At 53.8% G+C, this 18,682-nt stretch overlaps 1 protein-coding gene across 7 annotated transcripts in view; it reads right to left on the minus strand.

Moving 5' to 3' along the window:
* Positions 1–459: 459 nt before the first annotated feature.
* Foxn1 (forkhead box N1) overlaps positions 460–18,682 on the minus strand; it is a 29,361-nt gene continuing 11,138 nt past the window's right edge. The window contains exons 1-9 of one of the 7 annotated variants that reach the window (XM_005402750.1): positions 15,612–15,685; positions 14,749–14,885; positions 13,956–14,417; positions 11,829–11,942; positions 9,969–10,099; positions 8,623–8,719; positions 4,686–4,893; positions 4,046–4,540; positions 460–1,977 (exon numbers count right to left, since the gene is read on the minus strand). In XM_005402750.1, the coding sequence (XP_005402807.1) occupies positions 1,661–1,977; positions 4,046–4,540; positions 4,686–4,893; positions 8,623–8,719; positions 9,969–10,099; positions 11,829–11,942; positions 13,956–14,417; positions 14,749–14,885; positions 15,612–15,633 (1,983 nt within the window). In that variant the 5' untranslated portion in view covers positions 15,634–15,685 and the 3' untranslated portion in view covers positions 460–1,660. Of the gene's footprint in view, positions 1,978–4,045; positions 4,541–4,685; positions 4,894–8,622; positions 8,720–9,968; positions 10,100–11,828; positions 11,943–13,955; positions 14,418–14,748; positions 14,901–15,611; positions 15,686–18,682 lie in introns of those variants that run through there. The other 6 variants (XM_013503337.1, XM_013503338.1, XM_013503340.1 and 3 more) reach the window with 6 other exon arrangements.

Here is an 18,682-nt window from a genome sequence, read left to right on the forward strand (position 1 = left end):
GGGGGCTGGGGATTTAGCTCAGTGGCACAGCACCTGCCTGGCAAGCACAAGGTCCTGAGTTCGATTCCTGGTACTGGAAAAAAAAAAAAAAGAAAAAGAAAAAGAAAAATGCTTGGAGGGACTGGGGATGTAGCTCAGCAGCAGCGGCAGCAGAAGCGCCTGCCTAGCAAGTGCAAGCTCCTGAGTTCGATTCCCAGTACCAAAAAAAAAAAAAAATCCTTGGAAAAGACGGGTTCCCTGGGCAACCCACTTGGGCCCCCTTTTGTCTGTCCCTCTCTTGAACAGAAGCTTTCTTTCCCTCAATAAATTCTGCTCTTAACCTCTGTTGTTCCTAAAATTCATTCTTTGATTTTAGAGAACACAGACTTGTCCCAGATGTCATTTAGTTTGGAAGTTTTTTCCCCTGTATCAGTCTGGCCTTTCAACTCAGGGAGAGGAGGTCCAGAAATGAAGGCTCTGTAGCGGAGACCACAAGGCACTTGCTTTATTGTTCCAGGATGCGGGACAATGACAGGCCATTGAGGAATCTGCTTGTGGTGCATATGAATCTGGGGCCAAACTTTGGAGGTTCTTGTCACCTCCAGGCCCAGGGTAGGGTGAGGATCCCACTTGGTGGGGGTTGTTAGGCACCTGGGCCACAGCTAGGACCCCAGGGACATCCTTTGTGCTTCCTGGATGTCCTGGGTCTGCCAGTCAAACAAAGAGAGGGGGTATGGGTGCTTCCCCACCAGCCTGTGCCAGGCTTTTCTGCTCTGAATGCCCAGGTTGCCAGAAACAAAGTAACTAGTAAGCTGGGGCCTAAACTACAGGAACTTCTTTCTAGAGAAAGAGTACGTTTGTGGTGACATGGAGGGGGCCCTTTCCATACCCAGGACTGGGAGGAAAAGACTTGTTCAAGTTTTCAAGGGCAAGTGTTTTCCAAACACTCTGTATTGGAATTGGGCTCAGTTTATTCCCGGGGTGGACATTACCCCTCCTGTGTGTCACCCTGGGGGAAGCCAGACAGAGTATATACGCTGAGGCTGGCTGGAGCCTGGCGGAGCAGGCTCCAAAGGCAACATGGGAGAAGCCTGCGATCTCCTCCCTGCTGGGCTGTTGGGATGAAGACAGGAGAATAAATACAGGAGGCTTCTGGGAAAGAACATGACTGGAGGAGGCCAGGCCTGCCAGAGGATGTGGGAGTGAGGATAGAGTTCCAGGGGGAGCTTTGACCTGGTATGGGGATCCTGAGCTTTGGTAACCAAAGCTCTTAGCTCTCAGATACCTCTGAAATGAAGCCAGGCTCTCTGAGCTGTGTCATGGATTCCTCTGTGTGTAAGGCATGTGGGCAGGTGTGTGAGCAGCTCTGTGCCTCTGTGTGCAGGAGAGCTGAAGTTTGGATGAGTGCGGCCTATGGAGAATGTATTTGCTTCTTTCCCAGATACTTGCGCTCTGAGGTGCCCTGAGTGAGGAGCTGGACCACCAGGCAACAGAAATGTGTGAGGGGCAGCATCCTGGGTGATGTCCTCTATGCCCCAACTACCAGCTAACAAACAAGTTGGCTGAATGGCATAGGGGACAGGTAGTGTTTTCCTTCCTTAACCTTTAAGGTGAGCCCGATGTGGGCAACCAGCCAGGACTTCCAGACCAAGCAAAGGCTGGAGCCGATGCTGGGCACAGCTCATGCCAGGGCCATGGGCTTGGAGCTAGGGCTGAGGTACACAGCAGGGCCCGCGGGGGCTGTGTGGGGCGTTGGCTCCAGCTCCATGAAGGCCGAGTAGAAGGTGGTGAGGGGCAGGTCTCCCAGGGCTCCGGAGCTCCCGCTGCCCGGTGGTGCCAAGTCGCCTGCTCCACTGCCTGTCTCTGCCAGGCAGGGCCCTGGGGGGAAGCAGTGAGGGGGTGGCAGGGGCGGTGGCATGGAGGATGACGGGGATGAGGTGACCAGTATCAGGGGGTCGAGGGCCAAGCTGTCATCCTTCAGCTGTTCCCACAGGCTTCCTGGTCAAGGGAGCAGGAGGAGAGAACAAGCATCACTAGAAGGCACCAGGGGCGCCCTCTTTGCCCCCCACCCAGTTCTGTCACTTGCTGCAGAGAGCGGGCTTGGGCTGACACTGGACACAGAACTAGCAGGACCTGTGTGACCCCGAGCAATGACTGAGCCCCAGACTCCTCATGGAGCACAGAGTGAAAGCCATAGATCCAGACCTCTGTGGCTCTTGTGGGGCGTGGAGGAGAGACTGTGGGAAGAACAAGGATTTGAGGACTGCCTGTTGGAAGGGTTGATGCAAATTTTGTGCTCTTGGGATTAGCCAGGGGGGACTCCCCAGAAACGCTTCACACTAGCTTCTGCCTGGGCTCCCAGGGGAGGTGGATCTGCAACCCAGATGAAAGATTTTCCCACAGTGCCTTGCTGGAAACGATGAAGTATGTGAACATGGCTCCCTGCCCATTTCCTTTCCAGGGCCCAAGAGCTGTGAACAGAGCCAGGAAGCACAATGAACAGTGCTCTGAGGAGTAAGCAGTGCTGTTGCCTGACCCCTCTAAGTGTCATGTGACCTGCATCATGGCTGCCCTGGGCATCAGGGCTGGAGGGTCTGGAGGAAGAAAGGCTGACCACGGTGGTGCATACCTGCAATCCCAGCACTCAGGAGGCTGAGGCAAGAGGATCGTTGCAAATTCAAGACCAGCCTGGACTACAAAGTGAGCTCAAGGCCAGCCTGAACTGCTCAGTGAGACCCTGTCTCAAAAAGACACACACACACACACACACACACACACACACATAAAACGAAAGGCTGACCAAACTCTGGGTTGGCCTTGGCTGTCTGGGTTCTAATCCTCTTTTTAGCTAAGTGAACTTGGTGAAGTTATATAATTTCTATGTGATTCTGTGAAATGGGTTTAATATTCTCTCCTGTTCTACATGTCCAGATGAAAGAGCAGAGGAAGGCAACTAGATGATGCCTGGTAGTAGGTGCTTGAGTAGATGTTTATTACATCCAACATGTCCATGGCTTCCTGCTCGTCACCTCTGGACTGGAGTGAGGCTATTTATGGAGTTATTTCTAATAGTAGCTTCTTAGGCCCTGGGCTGTCTCCCTTTCAGGTCGGGACCTCCTCCACCTGCTTGTGGGTGCCTCTGCCCAAGCACACAAAGTGTGAGGCTGGGTCAGTAGCCCTCTTCAAACCTCTCATGACCAGCCTAGGTGTGCCCTGCAGTTCATATGAGAATGGGAAGGAGGCTTGATTTTGTGCAGAGATGGAGCAGAACAGATAGGACTTCTCCTTGGATTTCTGACCCCAAGATTCTCTGTGACTTGTCTAACTCTGTGTTCTGACATTCTTCCCGGCTCTGAGATCTTACATTCCTCCCTAGAGTCTCTCTCTGTCTCTGTCTCTGTCTCTGTCTCTGTCTGTCTCTCTCTCTGTCTCGGTCCCATCCACCTCTGGCCTGGACCTTACTATATATCCCAGTCTGGCTGCAAACTCATGGCGATCCTCCTGCCTCTGCCTCCTGAGTGCTGGGATTATAAGCATGCGCCACCATGCCCAGAGAGAGGGTTTCTTTTCTTCTGCATTAAAGTGTGAACTCTAAGGCTGGAGATTTAGCTCAGCGGCACAGTGCTTGCCTGGCAAGCGCAAGGTCATGAGTTTGATTCCTGGTACCAGAAAAAAAAAAAAAAAAGAAAAAAATAGTGTGAACTCTGACAAAAATGCATGTACTTCTATCAAGGCTCAGCCTACCAATCATTCACAATCATGTGTTAGATAAAACACTGAGCTCTTTCCAGCCTTGCCAGAGCTGAGAGCAATTTGACAATGCATCAGACAGAACATGTTCAGGGCAGTAGTGGAGGGAAAATGGTCCAGGACATTCCTCCTCACTGTGTGCTCTGGATGGCAGAGAGCAGGTAAGAAGCTGGACACCCACTCTGGATTCTTCTTCAGGTGACCAGAAACCCATTAGCTAGGGGTCGGCAGCCTGAAAGCTTGGCAGGGACAGGCCACACTGCCAGGTGCACCCCTCCCGTGCTGCCACCCCTCCCCTTCCCTTTCCCCAGCTCACCCTGGAAGTCAAAGTCAGTGAGAGAGGGGTTGATGGCATCCAGGTCAGTACCAAGGTCTCCATCTGGCAGTAGGGTGTCAGGCATGGTCCTGGCTGGGGAAGGCTCAGCCAGCAGCTTGGCACTGTTGCTGGGTGGAGTGTGGGCAGGCAGAGGTGAGTCCTGGGGGGTGCCTGGCTGGGCTCGCAGCTCAAGGTGCCCTTCTGGTTGTGGGAACAATGGTTGCTGCGGGGGTCCAGGAGGGGCCAGGCCGGGTGAGAGGTGTGGGTATGTCTGCCCATAGCAGGGGGGCGTGTGTCCCCCAAGTAGGTCCTCCAGGGGGTTCTTGCCAGGAATGGGGCCTGGAGCTGGATGGATTGAATGCAGTGGCTGGGAGAGCCCAGGTGGGGGTGCCAAGGGCCTGATGGGGCCTGCGCCTCCCAGCCCGGGGGGCGGACAGCCCAGCAGTGGGGAGCCCAGCTTCTCCCTCTTGTCTCCAATGAGGCTGTCCAGCTCTTCTGGAAAGGCCCAAGAAAGAAGAAATACCATGAGATTTCCCTCCTCCACTTGAGGTCTCCCTACCTTGGACCTCGCTCAGGCCCTGACCCTATTTCTTTTGGCTCGCTGGTCTCCTGGCCCCTCCAGTGGCCTGGCCAGCCTCACCTGGTTTGGCCATGCTTTTGCGCACAGCGATAGGGTCCTTCCTCTTCCACTTCTGCAGCTCCTCCTGCATCTTGTCGATCTTGGCTGGATTGAGGGCCCACAGGCAGCCCTTGCGGGAAGAACTTCCGGATTTGTTTTCTACTTTCTCAAAGCACTTGTTGAGGGATAGGTTGTGTCGGACGGAATTCTTCCAGCCGTCAGGTGCTGTCTGCCCAAGCAGAGCAAAGCAAGACTTTAGGCTGAGCTCAGGCATCAAGACCCGGCTGTAGGTCTGGACACTAGAATACTCCTTGTTCACTCCAGGCATAGAACTGCCACTCCTCAGCACCCTGCACATGTGCGGTACCTTCAGTGGTGGGGAAGTGACAGGCGGGAACTTTAACTGCATCTTTCTTTGTCTTTCTTTTTCTTTCTTTCTTTCTTTCTTTCTTTCTTTCTTTCTTTCTTTCTTTCTTTTTTTTTCTTTCTCTCTCTCTTTCTTTCTTTATTCTTTTTTTACAGTACTGGGGGTTGAACCCAAGGCTTTTGCCCTGATTTTCATCCCCAATCCCTTTTTAATTTTTTATTTTGAGACAGGGTCTCATTAAGTTGCCCAAGCTGGGCTTGAACTTGTGGTCCTCCTGTCTCAGTCTCCCAAGCTGCTGAGATTATAGGATGTGCCACCACACTGGGTTTACCACATGCTACTCTCACCGGAAATCTGCCTTCTTCTTACCCTGCCCCTGGCCTGACCCTTCAGAGGCACATGAGTGATTCCTAAAAGGAGAGCTGGCAGGCACCACAGAGGGTTCCTGGCCCACACACCCAGCAAAGTGGGATCAGGCCTACCGGCCACCCTGGCCCCTGTGCCACTCCGTGGTGTCCTGTCCAGCTGCAGAGAAGGAATGAGAGGAGGCTGTGGAAGGCTCCTGCCCTGGGCCTGCCTTCTCCTCCCTAGGGCAAAGTTGGGAGAACAGAAGGATGGGTGAGGCTGATGAGTGTCGGGGTGTGTGCTCATGTTGCACGTATGTTTACGTGTGCATCTGGGTGTTGGTGCATGGGGGCACAGTGAGTGTGAACACACACCTACATCCCTAGGCGTGGCTCTCCTGTGTGAGCCGCGTCTCCCTGGGATGGGTCTGTGAATTCCTGAGTGTGAGGATGTACGTGCTGCTGCGAACGGCTGTGGGAAAGTCTCCCTGGGTATGCGTGTGCGCATCCACAGTCACCTGGCTGTGTGGGTGTGTGTTCGCATGAGTGTGCCCGGAGGTGTGCCTTGGTGGGGAGGCCAGCCCTCAGGCAGGGGGTGCTCGTGCCAACAGAATAAACACCCATTAGGAGGCCTGGTCATGCCACCAGTGCAGTAATTGTGCTCAGGGAGGGTTGTAAAAACCATTAGGCTGACTCAGTTGGTGAGAGGCGTGGGCGGGGGCACAGTGGGCCTCCTGCCCCCTCTCCAGCTCGGTCCCAGGCTCCATGACTGCCCTGAGCCCAACGGGGGCTGACTGAGGGGAGAACTGCCACACTGGCCCCGTGGGACTCCTTCGTTCTCATCCCCCAGCCCCTCTCCCTTTCACCCCATAGTTTCTGGGTAATGAGGGCTGGCCACTCCCTCCTCCCCAGCTCACTTGCCCCGGGCAGCTGCCAAGCTGAATCACGCCCAGCAGAACCGGGCCCCGATGCCAGCATCACTGCAAGGTGCTGGCAGCGGCTGTTGGAGCCTTTCTTGGGGACAGCTGGCCTGGGCAGGGGGCTGATTGAGATGACCCTCCAAGCCTTCCAGTGTCACCAGGGAGGACTCTTGAGCCAGAAGGCCAGACTTCAACTCCCACAGCAGTCTCCACTAGGAGTCAAGGCTATGTCGCCCCGTCGGCAGAGTTAATGGGCACCCGGGTATTTTATAGCCTCATAAATCTATAACTTGAGGATTCTAGGGCAGCCCCCACCCCAGCCACTTCCTGTTTGGAAGAGGAATGGTCAGCACTAACAAGTATGTCCAGTGGCTGGACACTTCCCAGTTCCACACCCCTGACTCACGGGGCTACAGGAGGCCCAGCTCCGCGCTGCCTCTGTCCCTGTCCAGGAAAATGACTTCCAAATGGGGAGTGAGAGAAGGAAAGAGTAGGGGATCTTTGAACTAATTCTTCAGGTGGGTCAGAGGGGAACTGATTTTTTGTTTTTTTGTTTGGTAATGATGGGGAACTGTTGTGTTGGGAGGCGTGTCAACTGGCCTAAACCCAACTATTTTACAGATTGAGATCCAAAGAAGAAAGGTCCAAAAAAAAGAAAAAAAGAAAGAAAAAGAAAGGAAAGGAAAGGAAAGGAAAGGAAAGGAAAGGAAAGGAAAGGAAAGGAAAGGAAAGGAAAGGAAAGGCAAGGCCTAGCCCAGGTTCACACAAGGAGGCAATGGCAGAGCCCAGATGATTCCAGCTCTGTGTCCTAACTAGGGGTCCTTCCCAGGTCACCGCATAGGACCTGCCTTGCCTTCCGGGTCTTTCCCCTCCTCACTGATCTCTCTCTCTCTCTGAAGTTAAATGTAAACTCAGGAGCTCAGGAATGATGCAACTGGCTAAGAACAACAACTAGAACCAAAAAAAAAGCTGTTAGACCTCTTCACTCTTCAGCCCTATAAAACAGGGATTACACGGCTCCCAGGAAAAATAATTAAGCCAGGCAGAGGAGATACAGGGAGGGGCTGCGGGCCAGGCCAGGAGTCGGCAGGGAGGGAGGCAGGGCCCTCATTTCCCTTTCTCTGGCCTGGTCCCGCAAGGCCCTGGAGGGCCCTTCAACAATTTGGGGTTAGGGAGAGTTGGCTCCCTGACACGCCGGGGTATGGAGGCAGGCCTGGTTGCAGGCCTTGATGCTTCTTGATTGCCAGAGACAACTGTCCTCCCTGTCCTCTCCCTTCCAGAACCTCTGGCGGATCAATATACTTTTCCACCCGTGGCTGGACCACTCTGACCCTCTGGCCATCCCCATGTGGTGGCAGCTCAATGGGTAGACTCGTTTGGACCTCAGCAACAAGTTATCCCGAGGCAGGACACATGGGTCGATGGTAGGGGCAGAGTCACCCACTGGGAAGTGGAGCTGAGTTCAGGGTTACCTGGGCCTCAGGTCCTGCTCTCTGCCTGGGGAGCAGGTGAGATCGTATCCACCAAGGTGAGAAGTTGTGGAGAAGGCACTGCTTAGACACAAACTCCGGCCTCTCCTGCGCCCGCCCCATGAGAAGGGATCTGTGCAAGAGGGCCTGAGGGTGGGCACCATGCATCAAGGGGATGACAGTGGTATGGAGAGTCGAGCAGCTTCACCCAGCAACAGAGCCCACCTGCTGTGTGATCTTGGGTGGACAGACGCTCTCTCTGATATATTTGCCCACTTGAGGATAGGGGCACCTGTACTGCATTTATGGGGGGAGATGAGCTCTCAGAATCCTCCTCTGTGATGGACAGGAACTAGGTCCTGCACAGGGCTGAGGACAGAATCAGGTGGGCCAGTGACACCCTAAGACCAAGAAGCCCACACTCCACTGTCTGAGAGAGCTGCAGCCCAGCCTGCCACTCACAGAGGTAGATCCTAATCTCACCCGGGAAGGCAATGGGTTCTTGGCCCCAGCATTCCTTGTCACCTCGGCTGACCAGCTCTTCCTGGAATTCTCCAGCCTCGCAGCATCCTGAGGTGAGGGTGGGGACAGACTCTCATTTCTCCCTAACTTCTCTCCTGGCTCAGGGTAGGTGGCCTCTGCAGATCTGGCTGCAGTCTGCTGTGAGCCTGGGGCGAGATGCTTGGATGTTTTGTCCCCCACACAAAGCCCCTTCTTTAGGAACTCTGTGCTTCTAAGGTGCAGGCCAGGGAAAGTGCATTGGGGGAAAGCCCCGCCTTTCATCCTCACTCTTCTCTCACCTCAGGAGGGAGCCCTCTGGCTTGTCCAGGGTGTGAGGGAGATGGGTCTTGGACTCACCTTGAAATAAGGGAAGTGCTCCGTCATAAAGTTGTAGATCTCGCTCACAGGAAGGCTTCCAGTTTTACTGTTCTTAAGGGCCATGAAGATGAGAATGCTGAGGACACAGAGAGCCCCTGAGAACCTGAATCTCTGACCAGATCCTGAGCCCCCCACCCCCAGAACAGCCCCTCTGATGAGAGGCTCTGTGAGGTTGAGGTAGAAAGGAGAGGGGATGAGAAAGTGTCCAGAAGTAGGCAACAAGGTCAGGAATTACAGATATGCAAAGGTCTTTTGGAATTTGAGACACCAAGGTTGCCATCTGACTCAATCACATACTAGCTGTGTGACTGTGTGAGAGCCTTAACTTCTCTGAGCTCTATTTCCTCAGCTTTGAAGTGAAAAAAGTAATAGGTACCTCAGAGTGGTGAGGAAGACTGAGGGATGATGCTTCACACATAGAAGCACTCATTACACAGAAGCTATCATTATTACTACCTGGTCCTCAGCCTGGACAGAGGGAGGGAACCAAGATGCTGGGTCCCCATGGTATGATGGACACTCTACCTCCTATGGTCTTTTACTCAGTCCTTCCAACAGACTGAATTGCTGTCTCCTGGATCATTTTTTTCTCCTCCCCCTGATGAATAAACAGAAGCTCAGAGAAAAGTAACTTGCCAGAGTTTCATTTACTGGCTAGTAAATTCCAGAGCCTGGTGTTGAATCTAGCTCTGCTCAATTGTAAGTCCTGCCTTCTACCTGTTTCTCTCTCTGCTCCTGGCTGATGTGTGAGTTCCTCACCCTCTCATTAGTTGAGGAGCTGACCTCTCCCTGGAGCCTGGCACACAGGAGGTCAAGTATCACTGTTGACTGGAGGAATGAAAGGACAGATGGAAGGGCCGCTGAGCCAGGCTGGTTACTGCTGGCATTTAAAACTCCAGCCCCAGGGGAGACCCACCGGACCCGGCAGATGCTGGGTAAGAGCCACACCAGCAGACTCCATCCCACATGTGTTTCCGGTGGAACACTAGAGTGACGCTTTCTCCCTGATTCTGGGGCATGGGGCAGGCATGGTGTATCTCCCCTAAACTGTAGTTCCGGGCCCTGAGGCCCAGGAGATTGGACCTCCGCAGTCTCACTCAAGGCACCAGCATCTGCCGAGTCAATCCAGAGACATGACTCTCCAAGGTTAGAGGAGAGATCAGAAGTCAGTTCACCCCCTGCCCCAAGATGAAATCCTTTGGAAGACCACTAGTATGACTTCCACCAGCCACCATTATGCTTGCACAAGAAGGATGCCATGCCTCAGTTTTCCCAAGGATCCTCTCACCCCTCCTTTTCTGCCCAAGAGGTGCCAGAAGATGTACCTGTAGGAGTAGATGGGTTTGGGGAAGAGCGGCTGGTGCCCATCGGCGCTGGCCTGGGGTGCAATCCGCTGGTATGGATAGTGAGAGGAGCCCAGGTAGGGAACAGGGTAGCTGCCACCACCTGGCGAGTACTGTAGATAGAGGTCAAAGGGGGCAGAGTGATCACCATAGTACTCGACCTTTTCAAAGGGGGTCTCCCCTCCCCCATTCATCAACATCCAGAGAAGGAGCGGAGGCTACATTTCCCCCTACATGGGCTCCCTTCCTCCCCAGCAGAGCTGTCTGGTAGGTGGCCAACAGTGTAGACATCTAAGGGGCTGGGAGGAAAACCACACTCTGAACTCAGGCTCCCAGAGGCCTCAAAGTTCCCTTCTCTCCAATCTTTCCTCTAGCCCTGGAGGTTCTCTGGTTGCCGTGGTGATGGAAGGGCTGGAGTCTGGCAGCACCGGAGAGACGAGGAGCAGCTATATCCTTCCAGGCCAGTGCTCCAGGCCTCCTAGGCTTCTCCTGGAGTGTTAGGCCGGAAGTGGAATGTCCAGCCTGGGCGTTTGCTGGGCACTGCATCTTTTATGAGTTTCAGTGGCTCTTTGAAAGAGCTGGTCATGGTGGTGGGCAGGTGGGGGTAGAAGGTGTTTTTACGGCAAAGGGAGTGGCTGTGGTGCTGGGGATGGGTGTTTTATGGGGGCAGGGATAGGAGACTTTGACTCCCCCAGCTGCTCCAGGCTGAAGTGCTTTTTCCAGGTCACCGAGAGACACTTAGTGCCTGAGTCACCCTCTCTTCAGGCTCCATAAAGCCCTGGGTGCGGCCATCTTGTTCGAGAAGGGTGTGTAGACTGCAGAGGGCATCAAAGCAGGGCTAGGCACGGTGAGGCCATTTAAGGTCTGGTGGCCCTTAGTCCTGTAGTAGCTCAGTCCCTGATAGTGCACGCTGCCTCCAGAACATTCCTTATCTGAGTCTGACCAGGACTGTCAGGATCGCTCAGGCACTGCAGGCTTTTCATGGAAGCGAGGCTGCTGTCTTAAGCCATGTGTCCTCTCATTCCCCTGTCTTTTTCCCTCATCCAGGAGACTACCCCCCCACTGCTTCCCCAGCTTGGCCAAGATCAGGGCCAATGCCAAAAGCTGGGAGTAGAACCTGCTCCACAGGCAGGGCCTGTCTCAGTGCCAGGCTGCAGGTGGATGGAGCTGGGCCCTGGGCAGCCACTTGCTCCGTCTTGCCCAGTGACTCCAGGGAGCTGCCTGGCTGCACTGGGTTCTTTTTTTTTTTTTTTCTCTCTCTCTCTTTTTAAAAACCTCCATCCCTTGCCGGTGTGGGGCAAGTTTTTTGGCATCCCGTGCACTTGGGAGGGGCCAAAGCTGGGCAGAAGGGTGGGGAAAGAGCCGAGGGTGATGAGGGCTTGAAGCCTTCTGGGTGGGGTTCCACGGAACCCTTGCCCTACAGGGGGTGCCCACCCTCTCTAGGCCAAAGGGAAGTACGAGGCCAAGGTCACAGCAAAAGGTGACCTAGGTGGGGCTCACTGTTCCCGGTCCTGTGTGGCTTTGTGTATCACACCACATACTGCTTGTCTCTCTGCTCTGCCTTTGTCTGGGCCAGCCGCCCTCTTCCTTCCCTTTTTGGTTTGTAACATGGCCCTGCCTCACTCTCGGCCCCATTCTCACTTGAGACCCTGCTTGGGGTTCGGATGAGCCTTGGCCACCTCTAGAGAAAGGAAATTGCTTCCCATCCCATTAACCACTGCCACCCACCCCTGCTGGTCCAGCTTGAGGTTCAGGGCCCTGCTGCCTCCACCTGCCCACCCAGGTGTGCACAGACAGAGTGTCCTTAGACCCCAGGAAGCACACCCACTGCCCCAGACCCACCTGGTGGAAGGGTGGCTGGGAAGGGCAGTACATGTGCTGCAAAGGGGGCTGGTAGCAGTACATTCCGGGACCACTCTCCAGAGCTGGGGGCTTGACCTTGACCTCTGACCCCTGCTGAAAGAGAAAGCAGATGAACAGGTTGAGCCTTTTTTCCCCCTTCCTCTTTCCGTTGTCCTGAGCATCGCACAACAAGCAGCACTTCCCCTTCCTTCCTCCCCTAAAGCTTAGCCCTGAAGAATAAACTGAAAACAAAGAAAGGTAAAGACTCCCCCAAGGGAACTCAGCAAATCGGTAGTAAGTTGGTGGCAGAACTGGGGCTGGACCCCCAGAGTATTTATTTCCCTCCACCTCACTGCAGGGGAGAGGCTGAGGTTGGGCCATCCAGAGAGGTGGCAGAGACTTATCAATGGTAATAGTGAGGCAGGGCTGGAGATTGCTCTGAGTTTCACATAGTTCTTTAGGACCTAGCTCAGCACTCTGCCCTGAGCAGGGACAGCAGGGGCTACAGCCAGGTCCTGAAGTTGGACAAACGCAGAGGAGATGGACCGCTCTTCTCAGTGTTGCCAGGGGCCTTGGGAAATCAGCACCTGGCCCAGAGGGGCAAATCAGCCTGGACCGCTTTCTGGGTGTGCCCTGGGGTTGCTGATGGAGAGATTGCCATAATCAGAGAATCTCAGGCCTGGAAGGGCCAAGAGCACTCGGGTGCAACCCCTTCATTTGACAGATGACAGGGCTGAGCCCAAGGAGGGGAAACCATGCGCCGTAGATGACCCAGTGAATTGACCTGAGCTCTTCTCCATGAGGTGGGGTGAGAGTGTGGAGTTAATCTCAGCCTCCCCATTTACAGGCTGGGGATACCTTGGCCAAGTCACTTTACTTGGCTTCCATGAGCCTCAATTTCCTCCTCCACAAAGTGAGGACAGCAGGAGTTTTCTAGAAGAAAGAAAGCACCTGGCAGAATGGCTGGGAGCTGGTACTGGGTGGGCGGTAGTTGAGGGCAGTAGTTGATATGATGGTGCCCTCACTTGGCTGCTGCCATGTTCCTGAACCTGAGAGTTTGGAGAATCAGGGTAATGTTTTATCCTAGGCCATACCTGATGTCTGTCTGCCTTCTCTATCTCCTTGGGGAGAGGGTTGGGGGTAGAATGGGCTTGTATTTGAAGCAGAGGTGAGGAGGGCATCTGGAGTAGGCGCAGCCCAGGCTAAGCTACTCAGTCATTGCCTTGGGGACCTCCAGAACAGAGCCGGGGAGTGGCAAGCAAGCTCCCTTTAACTTGCCAAAGAAATAATCCTGCCGAGTGTGGTGACAAATGCCTGTAATCCCAACACTTAAGAGACCGAGGCAGGAAGATTGCTACGAGTTCAAGGGCAGCCTGGGCTAAACAGTGAGTTCAGGACCAGCCTGAATTGCATAGGGAGACCCTGTCTCAAAAAAACCCACCCACCCAACAAGCAAAAATACCCCAAAGTAACAATCCTATGAGGTACGGACCCTTAATTTTCCAGTGAGTCTCAAAGAGGTTAAGTGACTTGCCCAAGGTCACACAGTGGCAGGTATAACTGGAAGGATATGCTGATTTGCCAATGTACTTTCAAAGTTTCTGTGAATACACCCAAGTCCCATTCTAGGCAAAAAATAGGGCTGGGCAGGGCCCCTTGAGATAATTTAACATCTACAAAATCTCTCAACTCTGTACGCTGATGCTTCGGGGAGGGGCTTGCTCTGTGGCTCCTCCCTAACCCTTTTCTCTTGGCCTCTGGAATGTGTTTTTCTTCTCACATTTGCATATGGGAGTGTTGGTCTGGTTGGGGATTCTTGACACTTAGACAAACAGAGAAGTCGCACACTGGAATCCTGACTCAGGAGCCTCTGGGAAGCTGCCAACTTCCTTTGCCTGAGCTGCCTCCACCACCTGCCCCCTCCACACCCACCAGACCAGCATCCCTTCCCAAGATGACCAGCAGGCCTGAGATGGAGCCAAGAGCCCAACTCTTGAGTTTGTTACTTGCTCTTGAGACACAAGGTCGGAGCAGGGAAGGTGGGATTTTGATCTCAGACAACACATTTTGGCCACCAGAAACCAAGGCCTGAGGGAGGTGGGAGTGCCTCTGGCCAGTGGTACTCACCAGGACTTGGCTGTGCTCGTGGCTGGTGTAAGGGAGTCCGTTGCACCAGGCTTCTGCTGCAAAGCCAGGGGGGAAGGCCTCAGCCTCCCTCACGTCCACGGGGATCTCCTCAAAGGCCTCCAGAGCCCCTGGGGTCTTAAAAGTGTGTCCATCAAGGGCCAGGGCAGTCTGGGCCTCTGGGAAGATGTCTTCGTGGAAATGCCGCTTGTACGGGTGGAAAGGCACGTGGGTGCCCTTGAGGAAGCGCCCGGGGCTGCTTGCTGGGCCCTCCTCAAAGCCGAAGCCCGGATACTTGTCTGAGGGTGAGGGCCGGAAGGGGCCTGGTCCAGGGCCAGCTGGGCAGTGACCCTGGACTTGCTCAGGACCTGGTGATGCAACGCTTGGGCTGTGTGGGGGCAATGAGGGTGCCTTCTCAGGAGGACCTTCGGGTACAAATGAAGAGCAGCTGAAGCCGGCATGCTTCTGGGTAGACAGAGGGCAGAGAGACCGTGAGTGGAGGTGGGCCCAGGCCGTGTTACCTGCCAGGACCCTGTTGTGTGCTGGGGAAAAAGGGCCTGTGGCTGAACTCTGGGGCACCCCACATGGTGACGAGGACATACCTCCCCTAAACCTGGGGTGCCTCAAGGCTGATGGGAAAGCCCAGAGTGAAGGGATGAACACAGGCTCGTATCTGAGCCCTTTTAGATCTCACAGTCACGAAGCACTTGTTTGCTAGTGGAAGGAATAAGACAGACCTAGGGAGGTCCCCGTGGGGTCAGGGTGACATGTCCACTGCGGGGCCCTGGGTACTTACGCTGTGTGAGGCAGGGGAGCCAGGGAGGCCCGGAGCCTGCATCAGGTCCCCTTGGGGCTCCCCTTCCAATCTGGTGGGATCCGGCAGTGTGACGTCAGACTGCGGCGGGAGTAGTGACACCATCACCCAGTCCTGGCCTTGAAGAAAGCCGGCTGCGATGAGAACGAGGACCAACGTCTAGGGGTGACCAACCCAGGTCCACTACTTCCACTCCCACCCCAGCCCTGGACTGGGAAGAAAGGGAGGAAACACTGACAGCAAAGTGAGCCAGGTAGGAGCCCTCAGAGGAGGGATCTTAGCAGTATTTTGCAGCTGCAGAGACCCCAGTTCCCAGGGAGACCCTGCCTCTGGCTCCTTGTGCTTGGTTTCCCGTGTCTACACTGAAGGGCCTGGCTAGATGACTCTATGCAATGGCTGAACAGGCCCTGAGAGCCAGAAGCAGGTCAAGCCTAGGCCTGAGATGGTAGCAGCTCCAGTTATGCAGAGCCTAGTCCTGTAGTGTGATCATAAGGGGTCCAGCCTGGCTGACATGACCACAGTGTGCATTTCGGGACTCAAGAGGTCCTGGTGGCATGGTGGCCTGCCAGCCCACCATGGAATATGCAGAAAGTACTGTTTTCACCTACACCCTTCAAACTCTCTCTTACTTCCAACTTTGTGCAAGCCGCTGCCTCTTTCCCTCCCTTTCCCCCTCCCCTTCTCCTTTCCTCTTCCCTTCTGTTCTTCCCTCCTTCCTTCCTTCCTTCCTTCCTTCCTTCCTTCCTTCCTTCCTTCCTTCCTTCCTTCCTTCCTTCTTTCCTCCCTTCCTTCCTTCCTGTTAAACCCAGAGTCTTGTGCATGCTAAGCACGTGCTAAGCACTGACCTACACCGCCAGCCCTGGTCATTGCCTTTTTCTGAACTTTTCAGTTTCCCCATGAAAAACTAGCAGCTTGGATTACATATCTGAAAGCTCCGACCTGGAATTCTAGTAGGAGAACCCTGACCCCAGCACAGTGGGGTGATTATGAGGCAGGGATCAGCCCCTCTTCCCTAGCTGAGTCAGCAAGGCTCTCTGCACTTCAGCAGCAGCATCTGCAACTCGAGGTGAATGATAGGACCTAGTTCATAGGGCTGTTGTGAGTATGAGATGAAATCATGCATAGAAAGTATGGCATGAAGTGCTGAGCACAGAGTAACTGCTCAATATGTGTTGGTTCTCAGTATTATTATCAGGACAGCTCTGACTATCATCATCTCTGTTCTTTGCCTTCCCTCAGTGTCTGCTAGGGGCAAAGGCCTCTTGAATTCAGTCCCCATTACCCCAAGGGTCTCTGCTTAAAAACTACCATTTGAGCTTGGTGCAGTGGCATATACTTTTTTTTTTTTTTTTCTTTTTGAGACAGGATCTTGCTATGTAGTTCAGGCTGGCCTTGAACTCACTATGTAGCTCAGGCTGGCCTCAAACTTGCAGTGATCCTGCTGCCTCAGCCTCTTGAGTGCTGGGATTATAGTGTGCACCACCACACCCAGCAATGGCATATACCTTTCATCCTAGCACTCTGAGAAGCTGAGGCAGGAGGATTGCAAATTTGAGCCAAGCTTGGGTCACTTAGTATCTTAGTGAGACCCTGTCTTGAAATAAAAAAATAGGGCCTGCCTGGCAAGTGAGAGGTCATGAGTTCAATTCCTAGTTTAGAAAGAATGAAAGGAAGGAAGGAAGGAAGAAAGAAAGAAAGAAAAAGAGCTGGGAATTAACCCAGTACAAAGGCCCTGGGTTCAATCCCTAGTACTGCAGAAAAACAAAAAACCCCAACAACAAAAAACTTCATTTTGCTGACAGCCTTCTCTGGGATGACTCCTGCGTAAATGCTTTGGACAATTTTCTCTTTGATTTATCAGAACAAGCCTGTGAGAAAGGTACGTTCCTCCTTTCAGAAGAAAAAACTGAGGCTTGCCCACGTCACACAGCTAATCCTTGAGAATCAGAACAGGAACTCAGACTTAGCTAACTCTGGAGTCTGCACTCCTCTGATGGCTTCTTTATTTGGCCTGGGTCAGAATGGGGGCCAGAGAGCGACAGAAGTTCAAGGTTTACATTTATCCTTTCTACCTACAACCCCCTCACCAGAGACAAGCATCGACATATCTCTGCCGAATAAACCATCTCCTGCGTTTGACACAGGGACAAGGAGAGAAGGGAGGGCATTTGCCCAAAGTTCCACAGGGGGTCAGCCCGGGACATAGCTGGGAGCTGGGGCCCAAGTGAGGGCCTGTGGGAAGCTCTCCCGCCCCTACACGAGTCCCCACCACCCCTTCTCTCCCCTTCTCTGTGTCCCGGGTGCCTGCTCACTCGGCAATGCTAAATGTGGCGTGACCGGGGAAGCGCCGAGCTGGCCGTAACTGGACACCGCCGGGGAGCAGGCAGGGGGCCTGAGGTACGAGGCAGCCCATCTCTGGCTCCGCATGACCGCCCTGGCCTGGCCCTTGCTCCCTGGACAGCTCCTCCTGGACAGCTCAGGCCTGCCTTCCGCACCTTTCCGGGCCTAGAGCTGCCTTCCCGGGAGGTGGTGCTGCCGGCTTGGCGCCTTCCCAAGGCGTTCCCAGCCCCTTCAAAGGCAAGGCTGGGGCCCTCTCCCCCGGATTTCCAGCTTTGTAACCTGGAGAGGGGACTCCCTTCTCTGGAGGTGGGTTAGCATGGTGACAAAGGGCAAATGTTTGTGTTTGGGATGACTTGACTTTGTGTTTCAGCCTTGTCACTTGCTGGGTATGTGACTTTAAACACCCCACACATCTCTCTGCATTTCACTTTCCTCATCTGATAAAGGTGGCACGTGGACCCACCTCCTAGAGTCCTGGTGGGATTAAGTGAGATGGATAAGATGCTGGCACACAGAAAATGCTCAAGGACATGTGTCATACATCTGGCCTCCATCAGCCAAATGTGGCCTCTTGCCCCAGACTCTACAGTTTCCTGATGGTCTTGCTGCTTCAGGCCTGGTAGCCCTGTGGAGACTGGCTAGTGTCCCTTTCTTGCTGGTCTTCCCTGCCCGCCTGGCTTCAAGAGGCTCAGACCCCAGCCCCGCTCCTTTATAGATGCAAGCCAGGAGAGGCCTCCCTGAGCCCAGCTCTGGCCTGCATGCCTCCTGAGGTCTGCCGTGCCCAGAAGCAGTCCTGTGGCATCTGCCTCACCTATGCTTACCCGGTCCCTATCCCCAGGCTCAGTTATCTGTAAGCCCTGGCTGAGCTCCTGCACGTCAGAAGGCTTCCACTCACAGCCATGACTTTCATACCCTGGTTGGCTTACTCCCACCCCACCTCCTCCAAGCCCTTGGGGACAGGATTAGAACCTGGGAAGTTCTGCAGAGTTCAGAAGCCTGATCCTTAATTTGCACTGAAGATACAGAAGTCCCTGAGTGGTGCTCAGTCTAGGATTTTCTCTGGGCAGACTTTGTGAATTGTGATTCCTGATTCAGGGACCATGGTACTCCCGCTTGATTCCCAAGGTTGAAGGTCTGTTCATTCTACCAGCAAGTTCCAGAGAAGAACTGACTTGCTTAGGACCACATAACCCAAGAAAGCGGTGATCCTTCACAAATTGCATTCAAAGGGCTCCTCCTGTTTAGATGTGATGGTGTATGCCTGTGATCCCAGCACTTGGGAGGCTGAAGCAGGAGGATCGTCACAAGTTTGAGGCCAGCCTTGGCTACACAGTGAGTTCAAGGCCAGTCTGGAAACATAGCAAGACCTTGTCTCAAAAAACACACAAGACAAAGCAAGACAAAAAAAAAACCCAAAACATCCTCCTTAAAGACCCAATCAAACAATGGCCACTGAGATATATACACACTTTTCAGATGAAGAAGTACAAATAGCAAATAAATATACAAAAAATGTTCAACATTACTGCTCATTTGAGAGATGCAAATTAAAACAACACTGAGATTCCAGCTCACA

This window comes from Chinchilla lanigera, unplaced genomic scaffold (genome assembly GCF_000276665.1).
Source record: "Chinchilla lanigera isolate Chin_1 unplaced genomic scaffold, ChiLan1.0 scaffold00080, whole genome shotgun sequence".
NCBI classification, from domain to species: Eukaryota; Metazoa; Chordata; class Mammalia; order Rodentia; family Chinchillidae; genus Chinchilla; species Chinchilla lanigera.